Below are 22,383 nucleotides of genomic sequence, written 5' to 3' on the forward strand. Positions count from 1 at the left end.
CTTTAAGCTGACCAAGTAGGGTTTGTCGTCCATTATTATCACAAATTTTCATCCAGAAAGATACTGGTGGAATGTCCTGACTCCAAATATGACCACTAAACCTTCCTTCCCTATCTCGGCTTATTTATGCTCTTCTTTAGGCATTCCTCTCCATTGGGTCACCTATGAGCTAATATCCACCCCAATGCTGTATGGGGAGACATAGTATGTCAATACCAGTTCGTTCTTGTGATCATAGTGTGCTGTAAGGCTTCTGTATGTGACCATTTCCAAGGCTATCCCTTTTCTGGAAATTGGTGCAAAGGTGCCAGGATGGAGGCTGGGTTATTTATGAACTTCCCACAATAATTTACCAGCCCAAGAAGTGACCTAAGCTCCTAGACCAATGTGGGAGCCAGGACATCTTTGATTGCTCTCACTTTGTCTTCCAATGAGTGTAACCCAATCTTGTCAACTCTGTAGCCCAAGTAGGTCATTTAGGAGACCTGCAACACACATTTACCCTTCTTAGGCATATGCCCGAATAGGAAAAATACCATAGGAATATATTCAAGTTCTCTAGGTGTTATTAGTTTTCATTGTTATTAGAACATCATCTAGGTAAATGTCAAGGAGTTAGACCTTGCAAAACAGTCAACATCATCCGTTGAAAAATTGAACAGGCTAATACCCCAAGTGGCAGTCTTGTATTTTGGTACACGTTCTTATGGATATTAATTGTAGCATTCTTCTGGGAATCCCCATTTAAACGCAGTTGCAAGTAAGCATGTCTCATGTTCAGCTTTGTGAAGTACAGATCCCTGCCAGCTTTATGTAGCAATCCTCTATCTAAGGGATTGGATTTTTATCCAGCTGTGGGAAGTGGTTGACCATTTGTTTAAAATTCTCAAAGGTGAACCGACTCATCTGGGTTCACAATTAGTATTACTGAATTCCAAAAAGTAGATGATTGATGATTCCTTCACTTTCTAGTCTTTTGATTTCTGCCTCTACTTTTGCCCATAAGGCAAATGACACTGGGCAAGCCTGGAGGATAAAGGAAATGAACAAACAGGTGTTACACTTTCTGTAGTTGCAGGCGAAGGTGCCATGGGGCTGTGGTGTGATGTTGGGAGTGAAGGAGGAGTGAATCGAGGTGGCCCAGAGGTAATGTCCCTTGTGGAAAGCTGACTGGGAGAGAATGGGAATGTGTATCTGGTGGTGGCATCATTTTGAAATGGCGACTAATGGTCCTCTGGATGTAGATGCTGATGGGATGGGCGATGACAAGGGCCACCCTATCGCTGTTGTGGGGGGTGGGGGGGGTCAGGGGGGGAGCTGAGGTGCGGGAGATAGGTCCGACCCAGCAGACGACCGTGTCAACTTGGCTGAGAAAGAAGGTGGAAATTTCAGAGGCCCCTTGTTGAAGTTCCCATCATCAGACACATGCAACAGAGACAGAGGAGAATGATATAGAGCCTTTACAGGAAGCAGGGTATGAGGATGTATAGTCAAGGTAACTGTAGAATTCGGTGGTTTTGTAATGGATATTGGTGGCCAGCCTATTCCCAGAAATGGAAACAGAGATATTGAGGAAAGGTAGGGGGTAGTCAGAGATGGATCAGGTGAAAGTGAGTGTGGAGTGGAAGTTAGAAGTGAAATTGATAAACTTTTCCAATTCCGAATGTGAAAGGGATGCAGATCCAATGGTGTCACTGATATGCTGGAGAAAGAGTTGTGGGTGGGGTTCGGACTAGGACTGGAACAAGGAATGTTCCACAAAGCCCACAGAGAGACAGGGATAGGTGGGGCCCTTGTGGGTACCCCTATGGCCACCCCTCTGACCTGAATAAAGCAAGAGGAATTAAAAGAGATGTTGTTCAGGATGAGGATGAGCTCAGCGAGACAGAGGAGGAGGATGGTGGATGGTGATGGTTCAGGTCTGTTTTCCAGGAAGACGTGGACTGGAACTCCATCAACAAACACATCAATTTGGACCCCATGTATTAACCTCTCAGAAAAAGAACCGAAGTGATATCACCCACCACAACAGACCAAGACACATAAATAGCAAATGGGACAGAACACTAGTGCTTCAACGGAGGCTCACTGTTGATGTTACCTAGCATGGTGACAAAACGTTTGAGAAAAATCTTCCACCTCAGTGAGCAAACTTAAAACCTGAGCTACAAATCTTCAACAAAATTGCATTAACTATATCCATCAATTCTCGAAAGGTTTCAGTTTTTAGTGTCTCAGGGAATATCCAGCTCCGAATAACAGAAGAAAGCTGCAGCTCCACAGGCTTTCAGAAGAATTACTCACTGCTTTTCATCTGCCACATGTTGTTTGTCTGGAAAAATAATGAATTCTTTCCACACACTGGGCCCAATCCTTGATGACACAGTAGAATGAGAGAAGCTTCCCAAACAAAAGTATGATGTGAGAAATGCTGACCCCAACTCAAACATAACCATCTCAAATGTGTTTCTTCAGGATTGTGCGCAACTATCATCGCCACTGAAATAACTCCATAGGGGCTGGTATCTTGTCACTAAACCACACTTTATTTACACATGAACAGTCTTTGACTTTGGTACTGTCTCTTTCGAATCAGCCCTCAAAGTGGCAATATCTCTGACACTCCCATTTTTATATGCCAGCTAGGGCTCCCTCATTGGACCAGGTGAACAGCCCCAGTCAGGGAACTCATATTCTACGAAGTCCAACTGTTACAATCACTACAACATATACTGTTAGCACAGTTCATTGGCATACCTAAGACATTCACTTTCCAATCAAGCAGGCTGCTTTGCCATGGATAGTGTCAAGCTTGTTGGAGTTGCACTAATCGAGGTAATTGGGGTGTATTCCATCATGCTCCTAATTTGTGTCTTATTGAAGTGGATTAGCAGACATTTGATAGTCAGGAGGTGCATTACTCACTGCAGAATCACTAAATCTCTGCATGTAACCGTCATGGTTTGATAGTTGGGGATTCAATGATGGTAACACCTTTGAAAGTCAAGGACTTATGGTTAAATTCATCTCTGCTGAAGGTGGTCATTGCCTTGTTCTTGCATGTCTCAAATGTTACCCAGGTCTTCCTGCAAATGGACACAATTCCTCAGATACTGAAGCACTCCAAAGACTGATGCGAGACATCGTGCAATCATCAGAAAGCATCATCAATCCTGTCTTTGGAGCGCAAATCATTGATGAGACAGCTGAAGATGGTTGGTGCATGGACACTGCTGTGAGGATTTACTGTAGCAAAATCCTGTGACTGAGGTGATTGGCATTCAACCACAACCTTTTTCCTTTGTGCTGGATATGACTCCAATTAATTGAGAGTTTTCCCCTTAAATCCTGCTGACTCCAATTTTGCTCAGGCTCCTTGATGTCAAATGCAATCAAATGCTGCCTTGATATCAAAGGCGTCACTCTGTCTACACCTCTGCAACTCAGGCTATCATAAGGTCAGGAACTGAGAGGCCCTGGTGGAATTCAAAACTGAGCATCAGTGAGCAGGTTATTGATGTGTAAGTATTGTTGATGATACCATCCATCAGTTTACTAATGATTGGGGTAAACTGACAAACAAGTAATTTGCTGAATTAGGGTGCACTTTTTTTTTGGGCTACACATAAATGGACAAGTTTTCATGTTGGCAAGTGGATGCTAGTGCTGTTTTGGAATAGTTTGGTTAAGGTTGCTGCTCTTTCTGGAGCATAAGTCTTCAGACTTTTGTCAAAATGTTATCGGGGTCCATAGGCTTTGCAGTATCCAATGCCTTCAACTGATCCTTGATATTATTATGAAGTTGAAGGTGTGTAATGGGTGGCACGGTGGCTCAGTGGTTAACACTGCTGCCTCAGAGCGGCAGGGACCCAGGTTTGATTGCAGCCTCAGGCAACTGTCTGTGTGGAGTTTGCACATTCTCCCCATGTCTGCGTGGGTTTCCTTTGGGTACTCCAGTTTCCTCCCACAGTCCAAAGATGTGCAGGTTAGGTGAATTGGTCATGCTAAATTGCCCATAGTGTTAGGTGCATTAGTCAGGGGTAAATACAGGGCCTACCCAGAATGATTTTGCCTGTCCTCGGATGCTGCCTGAATTGCTGTGCTCTTCCAGCACCACTGATCCAGAATCTGGTTTCCAGCATCTGCAGTCATTGTTTTTACCTACCCAGAATGGGTCTGGGTGGGTTACTCCTCGGAGGGTCGGTGTGGACTTGTTGGGCTGAAGGGCCTATTTCCACACTATAGGCAATCTAATCTAATCTACTGTACCTTTGAGAGAGTGCATGCCGTTCTGAACTGAGAGCTTACAAGCACCTGCATATATGACTAGATGGCAGTCTCAGTGTGTACTGGAAAATTGATAATATTTAACATTTGGCTGTGAAATGGATACCTGAGTTTGGTTGCTGTTTGGACAACAATTTGAATTTAACAAATCAGTTTAAATTATGCCCCAGAATACTAAAACCCAATCGGGTTTGAATTTATAGTTTGCCAGCATCAAATCAATGAAATGATCCTAAGATGAGGGTATAAAATGTGGACATTTTAAAAATTGGAGAGACAGCAACTGCCATCGAGATGGAAAAACCTGGAGATCCAACACCTTACTTTCCAAGAAATTAGGAAACACTCTCTATCAAAGGTACCTTTTCATATGAAACCCACTCGCAGTAAAAAGAAAGAAGATGAACCAGGGAGATCTTTAGCCGTAAGAAGAAAGACACAGAAGATGACACCAACTGTGTGATTTTGAAATTAAGTTAATGTAACTTCAATAAGTGTCTTATTGGAACACCATATTGTTATAAGGTTTGAGGCAGATAGTAAGCAATTAAGAGAAAGGGGAGCTTAGAGTTGTGAATAGATGTTGTTTACTAATGAATTTTAGAGTTAAAAAATAAATTGTTATTTTCTTAAAAAGTGCAATTTGGGAGTTCTCGGTCACTCATATTTTAACAGATTATGAGGCGAGGTGAGCTCTTCTGGGTGTTTGGGTTTAAGCAACAGAGGGATTATTACGTGGCATTCATTAAGTTGGTTGAAGGCTGACCTCTGTGCTTGTGGGGTCCTTGGTAGGAGGCTGAGATATACTGCATTTAAGAGTCAGGAATCTAGTTAGGCACAATGGGGTTGATTTTCATATATGAATGAGTCAGAATCTCAGATAATAGTAACGCACTGTTTCTTTCTCCATCTCAAATATGGGAGGGTAATTTCTGGACAGTGATGCCTGGGGCTAGTTTTATTGACATTTATAGATATCCAGAGATTAATACGTACTCTGACTGCCGTACATACATACAAAAGCTGCTGCTGGTCTATATATTTCCAAATGGGAAATATAGGGTGACTATGCTGTATGAGAAAAATGGTGAGACACTTTTGCATTGAATTGTCTTGTGATCATGGCAGGCACTATAACAGCTACTTAAGCCAGACATGATGAAAATACCTTAGGTTATTGTTGCCATCTGCGCCAATGTGCATCTCCAAGAAAACTCTGTCAACTCCTGACCACATTGCCATCAGCACTGAACTTTGTACCATCACTATGGTGGGAGGAGGATCAAATTGATGATAAGGTTGACCACATCAGCCCTGTCAGTGCTGACTAAAAGAGTAGAAAAGAGGCTGTGCACCCTGTGCTCTGACCTGACAGTACCACTGAATCATTTGTAAGGCCTACCTTTTTATTATACAATGCCAGCAAATTTCAGGATGCTCAATGACATCTAAGACAAATAGATTTGAGCTGCTACCATTGATCTCAATATCCATGCTCTTTACAACCATCACACTGGCTGCTCTATGGATTATTAGATGTACTGCAGCAACTCATTTAAATCTAATTCAAATGGGCAGGGCGATTCCATATCTTCTACTATCAAGAAAGGCAATAGCATAGAAGCATAAAAGACTAGAAGACAGGAGCAGGATTAGGCTATTTGACCCCTGATTGTGGCTGATCACTGAACTTAATACCCTATCCTGTCCTCCCCAGTATCCCTTTAGTCACAAGAGCAGTATCTATTTATTTCTTGAAAAAACAATGTTTTAGCCTCGACTATGGTCCATGGTAGTGAATTCCACAGGCTCACAACTCCCTGGTTGAAGAGATTTCTCCCCACCTCAGTCCTAAAAGGTTTATCCCTTATCCTTAAGTTATAACCTCTGGTTCCACACACTCCCATGAAGAGGAATATCCTTCCTGCATCTAACCTGTCTGACCCTGTTAGAATTTTACCATTTATTGGTCAGAGTATTGAGTACAGGAGTTGGGAGGTCATATTGCAGCTGTACAGGACATTGGTTAGGCCACTTTTGGAATATTGCGTTCAATTCTGGTGTCCTTCCTATCGGAAAGATGTTGTGAAATTTGGAAGAGGTCATAAAAGATTTACAAGGATGTTGCCAGGTTTGTAGGATTTGAGCTACAGGGAGAGGTTGAATAGGCTGGGGCTGTTTTCCCTGGAGTGTCAGAGGCTGAGGAGTTACCTTATAGAGGTTTACAAAATCGTGAGCGGCATGGATAGGGTAAATAGACAGGGTGGGAGAGTCCACAACTAGAGAGCATAGGTTTAGGGTGATAGGGGAAAGATATAAAAGAGACCTAAGGGGCAACATATTTACCTAGAAGGTGATATGTATATGGAATAAGCTGCTAGAGGAAATGGTGGAGACAAGTACAATTGCAGCATTTAAAAGGCATCTGGATGGGTATATGAATAGGAAGGCTTTGGAGAGATATGGGCCAGGTACTGGCAGGTGGGACTAGATTGTGTTGGGATATTTGGTTGGCATGGACGGATTGGACTGAAGGGTCTGTTTCCGTGCTGTACATCTCTATGACTCTATGAAATTCCCCTCTTATTATTCTAATAAATTTCAGTGAATACTCAATTCCATTTATTCTCATATGTGATTCCTACCATTCCTGGAATCAACTTGGTTAACTATGTCAAGAACATCCCTCCTCAGATACAGAGACCAAAACTGCAGACAGTGTTCTAGTTGTGGCCTCACCAATGTCTTTTATAATTGCAGCAAGACATCCTTGTTCTTTTACTCTCATGCTTTGCTACGAAGGACAGCATTCCGTTTGCCCTCTTTTGTACCTGCTGCACCTGCATACTTACTTTCATCAATGGGTGCATGAGGACACCCAAGTTTCATTGAACATTTTTCTCTCTCTTTCTCAATTTACAGCTGTTCAAACAAATCTGCTGTCCTACTTTTGCTACCAAAATGGATAATCTCACATTTAATCACATTATATTGCATCTGTCATACATTTGCGCACTCACTCAGTATGTCCAAATCACATTGCAAAGCAATAACGTCAGTAGCATCATGCAGGCACCATTCCTGTAAATTCCCCTCCAAGTCAAACACTGTCCTGAATTAAACCTAGATTGCTGCTCATTAATGGCCAATGGGTCAGAATCCTGGAATTCTCTACTAACATCATTGTGGAAGTGCTATCACTATGAGGACTGCAGCATAGCAAGAAGGTCTAACATTGTCATCTTAAAGGCAATTGTGGATATGTGATTTCATTTTCCTTCCAGTGTGCCCACATCTGAAGACCAAATATCTAATGAGCGATAACTTATGCCAAATATCTATGGAGAATTATCAAACAAAATTTGACACTGAGTTTCAAAAAGAGATTTTAGAACAGGTGACTAACAGCTGGAACAAAGAGTAAGGTTATGACGAATGTTGTGCAAAAGTAGAGAAGTGGAAAGAATTCTGGGTTTCAAGGCCTCGGTGGCTGAAGACATGGCTGCCAATGCTGGAGCAATTAAAATCAAGTGGCCAGAATTGTATGAGCTCACATAGGTCAGTGTAGGATAGGAAAGTTGTGGGAGAAGAGGAGGTTTTAGGGATATGGGTAAGGTGATAGATAAAAAATTTAAGTCAAAGGGTACCAGATTGCAAGGTCAGTGAGCACAGTAATAAAGTGTGAATAGAATTTGGTGCAAGTTAGATGACACTAGGTAGCATAAGTTTGGATGAGTTCACATTTATGCAGATAAAAAATGGAACCACAACAGGTGAACGGTGCGTCATCATTCTAAAGGGAAGAATATGCTGGAAATCAAACCCTGCCAATCCATGAATCCAAAGTGCGAAATTTGAGCAATTTAATCTCTTGGACAATGAACAAGAAAACAGAAATGTATTTATTGTTACAAATTTATCCTCTAAATGGCAAAATGTATTTTAATTACAAATATGCAAACTTAAAATATATCACTTTAAATCCAACATCCATTCACAAACAGTTTAGACAAGAGAGGTGAGAGTTCGTTTCAGAAAAATTATTGGTGCAATGTATTGGCAAAAAGGAACAAAGTCTGTGGTTTGGAGGTTCAAGTCAAAACAGGTGGAATTAGGTGACTTTCTCACAGTTCTTTTATTCTTGGTGATGATATCAAGCTGTTGTCTGGACCTAGGTTTTGGTTTGAATTGCAAGTTTTCTTTCTTTGCGAAGTCTTTGAGTGTTATTTATTTTCCACTCACAGTATCAAGTTCAACAATTTTAGGACTTGAGGCACCTTCTCCCATGTACTTACACCAACCCTCACAACCAGGTTTTGTTATTGCGTAGTCTGTTATAAAACACAATCTATAGTTAGCCACCAATAGTCCCCCTTAGTAGTTAGTCATTCTCCTAGGCTAATCGTTATCCACACCTTTGTTTGTCCAACTGTTCATCTTTCTCTCATTGGGCTTTATCTCCACCTATCATTTACTCTTTATCTCCACCCTGCCCCATCCTATCTTCTGCATGAGAACCAACGTTTTCCTAGCTACCATCAGTTCTGAGGAAGGATCGCTGGATCCAAAACGTTAACTCTTGATTTTTCTCGACAGATGCTGCCAATCAACCAATCGAACATCATGAGTCTAATATGACTGTTCTTCGGAATTAAGGAGCAGTAATATCTTACTCTCATTGAGCAAATTACGACACTTTGTGACTGTCGTTTCTAAACGTTGTTACACAATTCCTTATATTTACATCGAGGATTCTGGGTGGTCCATTTAGGACAGAGTTGAGGAGCCACTTCTTCACCCAAAGAGTGGTGAGCCTGTGGACTTCATTACCACAGGAAGTTGTTGATGCCAATACATTGTATGTATTCAAGAGGCGGTTAGATATAACACTTGGGCTGAATGGGATCAAAGGTTATGGGGAGAAAGCAGGATTAAGCTATCATGTTGGACAATCGGCCATGATCACGATGAATGGTGGAGCAGGCTCGGAAGAGCCAATGGCCTCCTTCTGCTCCTATCTTCTATATGTTTCTATGATAGTCTGCAAATCCTGAAAAATGTATGGCTTACTCAGTTTTTCAGAAAAATTTGTAGACTATTGTGAAGCCTTTAAAAATTCATAAATAGTAGTAGTTATTCCCCAGGTTATGCAGGACCTCAGTATGACCAGAGAACCACCTCTGTATATGTACAATAGGCTACGGGCACGGGATACCCAGAACTTTGCAATGAAATTCCAAAGGCTCGTTTTCTCTTCTCCAACATGTGATTGCACATTTGCAATCACCGCACTAAGTGGATAGAGGATGATACATACCATCATTCCATTGAAACTCCCAGAAACAAAAGCAGAAATGCCACTAGGAACACCTTGATCCAAGAATAAATTCTTAATTGGGTCTTTGAAAGAAAAATAAAGGGCACTGCCTGTTCCGTTCCGCAGCAGAATGGGGAGGAAGCCTCGATAGTACCCAAGTTGTAACGTATCCTTAAAGCTGTAAGAATTAAACTCCTTTAGGATACTCTGGGTATTGGGAAATTTCACATCTTTCCTGTGGTCCTGAAGGACATTTTGGACACGTTCAAATGGGGTCAAGACCAATGCTTCAATGATTCCAGATAGGGTTCCTGCAATGCAGCGATGTAACAAATGTGCATCCTCCGTCGCGATATTTCTAATGAGGCTACCGTAAACGCCAAATAGCAAGGTACCTTGGATGGTCTTGGCTAGGAGTGGAGGAAGAATTCCTCTGTAAAACTTGATGAGGCCTTCTTGACAGAGTTGAGTGACAGCTTTTCGGATAATAAAACCATGGATTTGCTGTCTAAAAATTGTTTTGTGAATTGGAAACGTCAGAAATGTAGCAAGACAGCTAGAGGTAGCTCCGATTCCACAGTTCTTCAATGAGTCTACCAAAGAGTCTTCAGAATCCTGCTGCATTTTCAATCCTTCTGTGCAATATATTAAAAAAGTATCATAATTTACTGCATAATGGTCTTCTTCATATACTGTTTTTCACTCAAAAACAAAATAAAATTTATTTGATAATACAAATTGGCACATAAATTGCATGCTTCCTGACTGTCAAGTAATAGTTTCTGTTCATTCGGTGAACTTAAATATAATCCTGAATAAATTTATTATCATAATCACATTTATTAAAGTTTGGTTGATACAAATTTAATATCTTTATTATCAACAGGTATCAACTGACAATAGGTTTGGTAAACTGAGATTTGTAAACTTATAGCAAAAGCAAGCTGCCTTTATTTTTAAACATTCTAATTTATCATATTACATCTGCTTCATTCTTGCTTCCCAAACAATCTTACAGTACAAACAGCCAATGTCCCCTAAGTCGTCTACCTCCTATACATACACTGCCTTTCTAATTTGCATTGGCTAATAAACCTCTCCAACTACAATTTCACCTTCTACATTGAAGTATCCCAGCCTATTAGCTAGTTGGAGGGTGCCCCTACCTGATCTCTTGTCCTGACTTCAGTTTCACCTTCAATGTGCATATAAATATTAAAACACAATCTATTTTCTTCAAATCACTCAGGGCACTATAACCACTGTGAAAATTGACCAAGATCAAGCAAAAAAGTTGTCACCATCATATACCTTCAATAGAATGAACTACACAAGTGAGTGTGACTCCAGTTCCAAACCTCAAATGTTCAATCATAAACATCATTGTCGGCTCTATAGCCTTAATCCTCCTCTATCACCATGCACAGTGTCCTTTCTTAATCTCATTCATCTGAATTTTATTAACAAGTCACCAGTTCCACTAGTTCTCTCCTGTTCAGTTTGTAATGCCTACTCTGAATTTCTCCTAATTTAACACAGGCCATGTGCAACAACTAGGCCATGTGCAACACCGCACGGGTGGCACGGTGGCACAGTGGTTAGCACTGCTGCCTCACAGCGCCTGAGACCCGGGTTCAATTCCCGCCTCAGGTGACTGACTGTGTGGAGTTTGCAAGTTCTCCCCGTGTCGCCCCGTGTCTTCCTCCCACAGTCCAAAGATGTGCAGGTCAGGTGAATTGGCCATGCTAAATTGCCCGTAGTGTTAGATAAGGGGTAAATGTAGGGGTATGGGTGGGTTGCGCTTCGGCGAGTCGGTGTGGACTTATTGGGCCGAAGGGCCTGTTTCCACACTGTAATGTAATCTAAACTAGGTAAACTAAGCAACAAAAACAGAAATTGACAAATAAACAGATAAAGGGAGGCTTCCAGCAGATACCAAGGACTGAAAACAGCAGAAGCCCAGAAGGAAAGCACAATGTGCAAGAGGGAACTTGAAAGGAATATTATGAGAGCTAAAGGGGAATACCAATGGATACTGGCAGGTAAAATAAACAAAACCCCAATGTTACTTTACAAGTCTATTAACAGTAAAAGGATAACTAGGGCAAGAGTAGAGCCCATTAAGGACTACAGTAGTAATTTGTGCGTGGAGACAGAGGACATCAATAGGGTTCTAAATACTTTGTGGAGAAAGTGAGGTCTGCAGATGCTGGAGATCAAAGTTGAAACTTTATTGCTGGAACAGCACAGCAGGTCAGGCAGCATCCAGGGAACAGGAGATTCGACGTTTCGGGCACAGGCCCTTCTTCAGGAATGAGCTCATTCCTGAAGAAGGGCCTGTGCCCGAAACGTCGAATCTCCTGTTCCCTGGATGCTGCCTGACCTGCTGTGCTGTTCCAGCAATAAAGTTTCAACTTCTAAATACTTTGTGTCAGTGTTCACTATTGAGAGGGACAATGTGGGTATAGAAATCAAGGAGAAGGACTGTGACACATTAAAGAAATCAGCATGGACAGAGAGGAGGTTCTGAACGGTCTGACAGGCTTAAAAGTCAATAAATCTCCAGAGCTAGATGCAACATATTCTAGGCTATTGAGTGAGGCAAGGTAGGAAATAGCTGGTGTGCTGGCAATAATTTTCAATTCCACTCTGGCCACAGGAGAGGTGTCAAAGAACTGGAGGACAGCTGTTATTCAGGTAGGGAGCAAGGGATAAACGAGAAAACTACAGTCCTGTCAGTCCATGCTCAGTGGTGGGGAAATTATTGGAGATAATTCTGAGGGACAGAGTTAATCTCCACTTGGAGAGGCAGAACTTAATCAAAACCAGTCAGCATGGTTTTGTTAAGGTGAAGTCATGATTTGACTTGATTGAATTGTTTGAAGAGGTTACCAAGTGTGCAAAGGAGGGCAATGCATTCAATGTAGTCTACTTAGACTGCAGCAAAGCCTTTGATAAAGCCCTGCTTGGGGGAATCTTAGATTGAATCATGGAATCTCTACACTATGAGGACAGGCCTTTTGGTCCATCAAGTCCACACCATCCCTCTGAACGGCATTCTACCCAGACTCACTATCCCAACATCCCTGCATTTCCCAGGGCTAATCCACTTAGCCTGCATATTCCTGGACACTACGGGCAATTTTAGAATGGCCACCCACCTAACCTGCATGTCTTTGGACTGTGGGAGGAAACCAGAGCACCGAGAGGAAACTCACGCAGACACGGGGAGAATGTGCAAACTCCACACAGACAGTCACCCGAGGTTGTATTTGTCTTTATTAAGGCTAAAGTTTAAGAGTAGGGATGTTCCTCCCAGTATCAAAAACTATCAGTTAAGCTCGTTGCTATCTTATGTGAATGATTGGACCCTCACTCACTTTGGTTGGACATCGAAGCATCTCAAGCAAGATGCTCCCTTACTAGCCTGCTGTTCTTAGACAAAATGAGAACAGTTAAAGAATATTGCCATGGCCCAATAGTCATCAATATTGTCAAGGCGTGAAGCGCAATGCATCAGGTTGAGGGTAATATTGCCAAAACGTAATGTTTGACACCCATAGTTGGTATGCTGGGCTTTCAACCAGGGATAGGCAAAAGTAAGGACTGCAGATGCTGGAGATCAGAGTCTAGATTAGAGTGGTGCTGGAAAAGCATAGCAAGTCAGGCATCATCTGAGGAGCAGGAAAATCGACATTTCAGGCAAAAGCCCTTCATCAGGAATGAAGGGCCAGGGATGATGGACTCTGTGTTTAAACTAAGGGCAGCTAGGGGCATGTCTTGCCTGGGTGATTTATTTGAAGGGGTCCAGTTGGCTCAGAAAAATGAATTGCCCAGTAGGGACCTCTTTTCATTTCTTTCAAATTAGAAACTTCATACAAAAAGAGACCACACTTCTAACTGATCCTTATAGGTCCAACATGGAGAGGAAGGTGTTGAGTGCTGAAGATACATTATCTGTTAGCAATACTTATCACCTATTAGGAGAGGGTCCCTTGGACGAGACCTCTGTAAGGTAATAGGAGAGAGGGGGTTGGATGTTGAGATCTCTTATGAAAAATGGGAGGATACCTGGAAAAATGCAAGAAGGATCTCAATTTGCAACAGAATCCACACCTTGCAACTGAAGATTCTCTACAGAGTCCCATCTGGCCCCAGACCGCCTCGCTGAATTTAAAGCAGGAGCATCTCGAATGTGTCTTAACTGTAAAGTGAGCATGGTCACGCTTACTCATTGTCTTTGGTCCTGCCACAGACTGTGGGCATACTGGAGCGCTGTGGTAGGCGAAATAGAGAAGGCCTTGGAGAGATGGAGCTGGTATCTCTTCTTCTTGCCTTTGTTAATTCACTTTCATTAGATGCACACAAAAAAGGCTTTTCAGTATCCTCACTTTTTGTGCAAGAAAAAACATTCTATGAGGGTGGGTGTCTGAAAATCCCCTGGGGCTGGTGGGCTGGCATAAGCTAGTCATGGAGCATATCCCCATGGACTTTCCTGTGAGTGTGGTGCACCATAAAACTGGGAATTTCTATAAGACATGACGGCCCTTTTTGGACAGATTTGTCCACCATACTAATAAGAGCCTTTATATATCCATGGCAATTCTATGTAATGATTCTGGTATCCAGAGGGGAGTAGCTACGAACATATGAATATATATAATCATGTGCACTCAATGATTGAGGGCTATTGCTTTATTTTGCTGAGCTGTGTTATGGTTATTATCATTATTATCATTGTTAAGATTTTCCTGTTTTAGTTTAATTATTAGTTATTATTTATTTAGGTAATTAATGGGTTTGTTTTTTAATATTGGTTTGAATTGTTTGATTTTGTATTCAAAAGAAAAAACTTTCCCTTTTTTTAATAAAAATATATTTTACAAAAAGAGTAGGGATGTTATGATGGAACTGTATAAAGGTCACAGCGAGAGTACTGTGTTATAATGTGGATTCCAACATTATAGCAGGGCTGTGATTGGATTGGAGAGTATACAGAGAAGATTTACCAGAGAGTAATCTGGAGCCTTTTAATTAGAAGAGAAATTGAATAGAGTAAGCTTGTTTTCCTTGGAGGAGAGGAGACTGAGGCGGGGTGAGGGGAATATGAATCATAGAATCCCTACAGGTCGAAGCAGACCATTCAGTCCATTGATTCCACACCACCCCTCCGAACAGCATCTACACCCAGATCCATACCCCCTACCCTGCATTTCCCATGACCAATCAACCTAGCCTGCACATCCCTGGACACTATGGACAATTTAGCATGGTCAATCCACCTAATCTGCACATCTTTGCACTGTGAGAGGAAACCGGTGCAAACCCACACAGACACAAATCTCCACACACCCCAATGGGTGAAATTGAACCTTGGTCCCTGGTGCTGTGAGGCAGCAGTGCTAGTCACTGTGCCGCATGTGAAGCGTATAAAATAATGAAGGAACTGGACAGGGTAGACAGGAAGGAACCTTTCCGCTTGATGGAGGGATCAATGATCAGGGACATAGATACAGGATAATGGGTAGGACATTTCGAGGAGATGAGGACAAACATTTTCACCCAGAGGGTGGTGGGAATCTGGAACTCATTCTGTGTAAGGATGTTAGAGGCAGATTCCCTCATAACATTTAAGAAGTATTCAGATGTACACTTGAGGTGCCAAGGCATATGAGGCTATGGGCTAATTGCTGGAAAATGGAATTATGATAGTTAGGTGGTTGTTTTTGATGGTGCACTGAATGGGTCAAAATTCCTTTTCATGTGCTGTAGACTTTTATGACTCTGTATAAGTGTCTGAGGAGTGAACAGAACTTATTCAGTTACATTTGATTTTCATGAATTGAAGGTCATGATGACTAGAGAAAGGCAAGTTCTGAAAGCGTGTTGGGAGCAATTATGTCTGAACGGGAAGCACTAAAAGACCATAAGATCATAAGACTTAGGAGTGGAAGTAAGGCCATTTGGCCCATCAAGTCCACTCTGCCATTTAATTATGCTGATGGGCATTTCAACTCCACTTACCCGGACTCTCTCCGTAGTCTTTAATTCCATACGAGATCAAGAATTTATCAATCTCTGTCTTGAAGACATTAAACATCCTGGCCTCCTCTACACTCTATGGCAATGAATTCCACAGGCCCACCACTCTCTGGCTGAGGAAATGTCTCCTCATTTCCATTCTAAATTGACCCCCTCTAATTTTAAGGCTGTGCCCATGGATCCTAGTCTCCCTGCCTAATGGAAACAATTTCCCAGCGTCCACTCTTTTTAAGCCATCTTGTACGTTTCTATTAGATCTCCCCTCAACTTTCTAAACTGTAATGAATACAATCCCAGGATTCTCAATGTTCATTGTATGTTAGGCATACCATCCCAGGGATCATTTGTGTGAATCTCTGCTGGACACGCTCCAGTCCCAGTATGTCCTTCCTGAGTATGGGGCCCAAAATTGGACACAGTAACTAAATGGGGCCTAACTAGAGCTTTATAAAGTCTCAGAAACACATTACTGCTTTTACATTTCAACCCTCTTAAGATAAATGAAAACATTACATTCGCTTTCTTAATCACGAACTCAACCTGCAAGTTAACCTTTAAAGAATCCTGGACTAGCACTCCTAGATGCCTTTATACTTTGGCTTTATGAATTTTATCACCATTTAGAAAATAGTTGATGCCCATATTCTTTTTTCCAAAGTGCAAGATCCTGCATTTGCTCCCGTTGAATTTCATCAGCCATTTCCCGGATCACTTTCCTAAACTGTCTAAATCTTTCTGCAGCCTCCCCAAATCCTCAGTAATACCTGCCTATCCACCTAACTTTGTATCATCGGCAAACTTTGCCAGAATGCTCCCAGTCCCTTCTAGATCATTAATATATAAAGTGAACAGCTGCAGCTCCAACACTGAACCCTGCAGGACACCACTTGTCACTAGCTGCCCTTCCAAAAAAGAACCTTTTATCCCAACTCTCTGCCTCCTGTCAGACAGCCAATCCTCAATCCATGCCAGCAGCTCACCTTGAACACCATGGGCCTTCACCTTACTCAGCAGCCTCCCATGAGGCACCTTATCAAATGCCTTTTGGAAGTCTAGATAGATAACAGCCACTAAGTTTCCCTGGTCTAACCTACTTGTTACTTCTTCAAAGAATTTTAACAGGTTTGTCAGGCTTACTAAAGCCCCTTACTAAATCCATGCTGACTTGTTCTAATCCGACCCTGCACTTCCAAGAATTTAGAAATCTCAATATGGATTTTACAATTTTACCAACAACTGAGGTTAGGCTAATCGGCCTATAATTTTCCACCTTTTGTTGTGATCCTTTCTTGAACAAGGGGTTACAACAGCGATTTTCCAATCATCTGGGACTTTCCCTGACTCCAGTGACTTTTGAAAGATCACAACCAACGCCTCTGCTATTTCCTTAGCCACCTCTCTCAGACCTCTAGGACTTAGCCCATTGGGGCCAGGAGATTTATCAATTTTAAGACCTTTTAGCTTTTCTAGCACTTTCTGTTTTGTAATGGCTACCATACTCAACTCTGCCCTGACTCTCTTTACTTATTGGGATATTACTCATGCCTTCCACTGTGAAGACTGACACAAAGTACTTACTAAGTTCTTCAGCTATTTACTTATCTCCCAGCACTAACCTTCCTGCATCAATTTGGAGTGGCCCAATGTCTACTTTTGCCACTCATTTGTTTCTTATATATTGAAAGAAACTTTTACTATCATTTCTAATATTACTAGCTAGCTTATCTTCATATTTGATCCTCTCCTTTCTTATTTCTCTCTTCGTTATCCTGTTTGTTTTTGTCTTCCCAATCTTTTGATTTCCCAGTGTTCGTGGCCACTTTATAGGCTCTCTCTTTTTCTTTGATACATTTCCTGACTTCCTTTGTCAGCCATGGCTGTCTAATTCCACCCTCCCCCCCGCCCAACCCTCCGGATAATGTCTCCTTTCTTTGGGATGAAACTCTGTACTGTGTCCTCAATTACACCTAGAAACATCTGCCACTGTTGCTCTACTGTCTTTCCCACCAGGTTCTGCTTCCAGTCGATTTTCATCAGTTCCTCTCTCATGCCCCTGTAATTACCTTTATTTAACTGTAACATCAATACATCCGATTTTGCCTTCTCTCTTTCAAACTGCAGACTGAACTCTATCATATTATTAGATTAGATTAGATTAGATTAGATTACTTACAGTGTGGAAACAGGCCCTTTGGCCCAACAAGTCCACACCGCCCCGCCGAAGCGCAACCCACCCATACCCCTACATTTACCCCTTACCTAACACTACGGGCAATTTAGCATGGCCAATTCACCTGACCTGCACATCTTTGGACTGTGGGAGGAAACCGGAGCACCCGGAGGAAACCCACGCAGACACGGGGAGAACGTGCAAACTCCACACAGTCAGTCGCCTGAGGCAGGAATTGAACCCGGGTCTCTAGCGTTGTGAGGCAGCAGTGCTAACCACTGTGCCACCATGCCGCCCACTAGTGCCACCGTGCCGCCCACTATGATCGCTGACTCCGAAGTGTTCCCTTACCTTAAGATCTTTTATAAAGTCTGTCTCATTACATAGCACTAAATTGAGAATAGCCTGCTCCCTTGTGGACGCCATCACAAGCTGTTCCAAAAAGCCATTCCGTAAGCATTCCATGAGTTCCGGCAACATTATTAACCCAGTCTATTTGCACATTGAAGGTCCCCCATGATCACTGTGACCTTGCCTTTCTGACTTGCCCTATCTATTTCCTGGTACATCTTGCGCCTCTGGTTCTGACCACTGCTGGGAAGTCTGTACATAACTCCTTTTTTTTGCCTTTGTGGCTTCCTCAACCGCCCCCACACAGACTCCACATCATCTGACCCTAGGTCATTCAGTACCATAGATTTAATCTCATTCTTAACTAACAAGGCAACCCTGTCCCCTCTGCCCACCTGCCTGGCTTTTCAATAAGGTGTAAATCCTTGGATGTTTAACTGCCAGTCCTGAACCCCCTGCAACCATGTCTCTGTGAGGCCTAAGCATGATTGTGTTATCACCTTTAGAGTGATATCACTTTAACAGCTCAAATACTAATCAGCCAAATACCCAGATGTTTTAACTGGCTCTGCATTGTAACACTGGAGGCTCAGGCTATTTCATCTTGTACGTTATACCTATATCACTGAAAATAAACCCACCAGAGATCATTAACAGAAAGTTGTGTATTAGATTTAAATAACACAAAATTATTATTATTAAGTTTCAATTTTGTAGAGATCACTGTCACTATTAAGGCAGAGGGAAGCTATGATACAGAGAATATGAGGACGGAAAGTACAGGACATCTACAAAGGGGACGCCTTGGTGGCTGGCACTGCTGCCTCAATTCCAGGGTCCAGCGTTCAATTCCATCATCGGGCGACTGGCTATGTGGAGTTTTCTCGCACAGACCAAAGATGTATGGGTTAGCAATGGGAAATACAGGGGTGGGTCTGGGTGAGGTGCTGTTCGGAGGGTCGATGGCCGAATAGGCCTGCTCCCACACTAGACAATCAGGAGACTGGAATAAGACAGCAAGCCAGGCAGCACCAGGAGGTGGAGAAGTCTACGTTGGGGATGGAGACCCTTCATTAGGAGTCTGCCAGTCTCCGGTTTGTCTAGTTTGGATTCCAGCATCTGCAGTTTGGATTAAGAAAAGAAATGTCGACTGGAACAAACTATATGGTTCAGCTTGATTATATGTTTTCGAGTAGGTGGGGCGGTATGTTTTCAGACACAAGAAAATCGATGCTGCATGTTTTATATACATTAAATGAATGATACTTCTTTGCTACGAAATCTCACAAAACGGTGAAGAAAATTCGCTGCGATTCAAATGAAATAGATAGAAAAAGCATAAAAAACCAATCCTAATCCACCAATTTCTTGTTTCAAACAAAAACGATAGCCACTATTGCGGAATTGGACCCGAGTTTCCGGAAATGTAAATGACTGTTACAACCTGTAGGAGACAAAAGGATTTCTCAAACATTTTCGATGGACAACAAAGAACAAATTCGCCCAAACTCATTTTTTTTAAGATGAAGCTTATATTAGAACTGTACCTTGCTTGAATTCGGCATTAAATGTTTGAGGATGCTGTTCCAAAACCGTTGACTGATGCTATTATGATTATTTTCGATGGCCCTCGTAGTCCTATTAACCTTCACTGTTAATCTTTACACGATGAGAGCAGAACCATTCAGAGGACAGGTCCGTTCATTTCAATCTTGATTGGGTTATTCTGTGGAGAGACAGTGCGGTCGTGGCTCTGATTGAACAGCTCTCGGGACGGAGATTGTGAGATAATACGCATAAGATTGCGTTGTGAGCTATTCCTCTTTCGAATGCTTAAAAATATACCTTGACTTCTCGTTTCACTGCTTCTCCCATTCGACCTGGAAATTAACTAATAATTTGTATTTTTCTCTTCGTCGTTGTACCTCCCATGGGGTTTCTCCTGGGGATATAACATCCAGGTGAAATCAAGAACTACTCGAACCACTATCAGTCATATAAGACCGGGGTTTTTAACGAAGGAAACCATCCCACAGGCAAGAGCATGAGGCAGCGCTCATTCTGTCCCAGAAAGCCAAAATACAACTATACGGCAAATGAAAACCATTGGTTATTTACACTTAAAGGTCGCTGAGGTCAGGTAAACTGTGCTCATATAGCATTTTCTGATCTAGTAGAAACAAGAGATCTAGGAGACCACTTTTCTGACAAAATGCAAATGGAAAGCCGAAAAATGCAGCATCCGTTGTCTTTGTCTCCGCCCGGATAGAAAGATGTTGCTATTAGCAGACAGCGGTATCAAACTGTGGGATCTGGAGACCAAGGCAGTATAGTATCTGGGAGCAGTCTTTATGAAAGAATATGCTGCGTTGACAACGTTATTAGTTGTAATTTGCATGTGCCATGGGTTTCTATTTTGGAAACTAATTTTATCCAGTGGTTGAATGACCTAACTTCTCCTTTTTCATGTTTTTAAAATCAAATAATCGTTCAGTGGTGTGTATGAGCATTTATTGCACATTCCTGGTGGCCTTTGCTATTAGGTGATGGTGAGCTGCCTCCTTGAATCACCACAGTGCACTTACTCTTGAAGCTGCACTGTTTACATAGCTCGTCTAATTCAGTTTCTGGTCAGTTGTAATCCCCATTGTATTCATAGTGGGGGAATTCAACAATAGTATTGCTATTAACCGTCAACGGGACGATATTCTCCTGTTGGAGATGGTTATTGCTTAGCACTTGTGTGATACAAGGGTGTTTCTCTCCCCCCCCCCCCCAAGGATGAGATTTCCAGGCACGTGTGCATATTTTTAAGGTGAGAGGAGAAAGATTTAAAAAGAACATGAGAGGCAACTTTTTCACAGTGGTGTGTAGAATAAATTGCCAGAGAAAAGGTGGATAAAGGTACAGTTGCAAAATTTAAATGACGTTTAGAACAGGAAAGGTTTGGAAGGATTTGGGTCAAGCACGGGCAGGTGGGGCTAGTTTAGTTTGTGAACATGTTCAGTGTGGACTGAAGGATATGTTTCCATGCTGTATGACTGTAACTTTGCTGAGCACTGCGTCTGTTCAAATGCAGCTTTGATTCAGCATATGTGACTCTGTTATTCCCATTGTTCTTTGCAGTATTATGCTTGTATAAGCTGCCGCAGCCGTGCAGATTTTCCTCTTTCAAATTCCAACACTTTTCTAGCTACTGCGTCCATTATTTTAGTTAATTCCTGATCTGTAGTTGCAGGTTCTCAATGTTTTTTAAGATTTGTATTTGGACGCTCAAGGAATAGGCATATTCTTTAATGAAAGAGCAAAGACATTAATTATAGGTATAATGTTTGCAAAAGCTTGGGCTGTTTAAAATTTTCTGTTCTAGCCTTATGGGAAAGCAAGTGCCATCATGTAGCTACAATACATGGATGAAAATAAACAGTACAAGCATAAGCAGTTAGAAAATGGCACATTGACGGGAGTAGAAAAGACAAAGTAACACCGAGTTGTAGTGAGAACAAATATTTGGAAGATCTACACGTACAATGGATGGGGCAGTTCGAGCACTGACTCATGGTTACAGCGATAGAGGGGAATTGGGCTACCTACTGCCATCTGTATCCAATGCAGATTCATGAAGGTGGTGGCAGCAGAAGCAGGTACAAGATCCTGCGATATTGGCAGCAGCTGCAAGAGAGAGGTGGGCCAAAACTAGACTCACGGCGACCACAGAGTGGAGTTTGGGCCAGTGCAGGATCCAGTAGCATCTGCATTGCAGAGATCCAGCAAGAACTTAAACATTGAACATTTTATTTTTAACGTTAAAAAAAATCACACCACCAGGTTATAGTCCGACAGGTTCATTTGGAAGCAGTAGCTTTCGGAGCGCTGCTCCTTCATCAGGTGGTTGTGGAGGACACAATTGTAAGACAGAATTTATAGCAAAAGTTTAGTGTGATGTAACCGAAATCATATATTGAAAAATACCTTGACTGTTAAAGTCTCTCATCTGTTAGAATGACCATGATAGATTCTTCTTTCATATGTAAATCACAAAACCTTTTTAAAACGTTACATTCTCAGGTTAACTGTAACAATTGGTTTCAGCCCAGATAAGATGTTGAAGGTGTTAGGCCTGTGTTCTATTATCTGTGCCATAATGTTTAGACTGATTCTAATCTAAAAAATGAGTTAACAGAGTCTTACATACATTGTACTTTGCTCTAAAACT

The 22,383-nt window shown here is 42.0% G+C and overlaps 1 protein-coding gene across 2 annotated transcripts; it reads right to left on the reverse strand.

Annotated features, from left to right (window-relative positions):
• Window positions 1-8,174: 8,174 nt before the first annotated feature.
• On the reverse strand, window positions 8,175-20,904 carry LOC122557243 (solute carrier family 25 member 53-like). 2 transcript variants are annotated; one of them, XM_043704737.2, is made up of 2 exons: window positions 19,715-20,904; window positions 8,175-10,236 (listed from the first exon to the last, which is right to left on the reverse strand). In XM_043704737.2, exon 2 carries the CDS (start codon window positions 10,226-10,228, stop codon window positions 9,383-9,385), a length of 846 nt encoding a protein of 281 aa, XP_043560672.1. In that variant the 5' UTR covers window positions 10,229-10,236; window positions 19,715-20,904; the 3' UTR covers window positions 8,175-9,382. The 2 variants fall into 2 exon arrangements, with proteins under 2 accessions (XP_043560672.1, XP_043560671.1); XM_043704736.2 differs by having other exon boundaries at window positions 8,175-10,239.
• Between the last annotated feature and the right edge of the window lie 1,479 nt (window positions 20,905-22,383).

This window comes from Chiloscyllium plagiosum, unplaced genomic scaffold (genome assembly GCF_037043375.1).
Source record: "Chiloscyllium plagiosum isolate Xiang-an unplaced genomic scaffold, Cpla_swu_hap1 HiC_scaffold_11, whole genome shotgun sequence".
NCBI lineage: Eukaryota > Metazoa > Chordata > Chondrichthyes > Orectolobiformes > Hemiscylliidae > Chiloscyllium > Chiloscyllium plagiosum.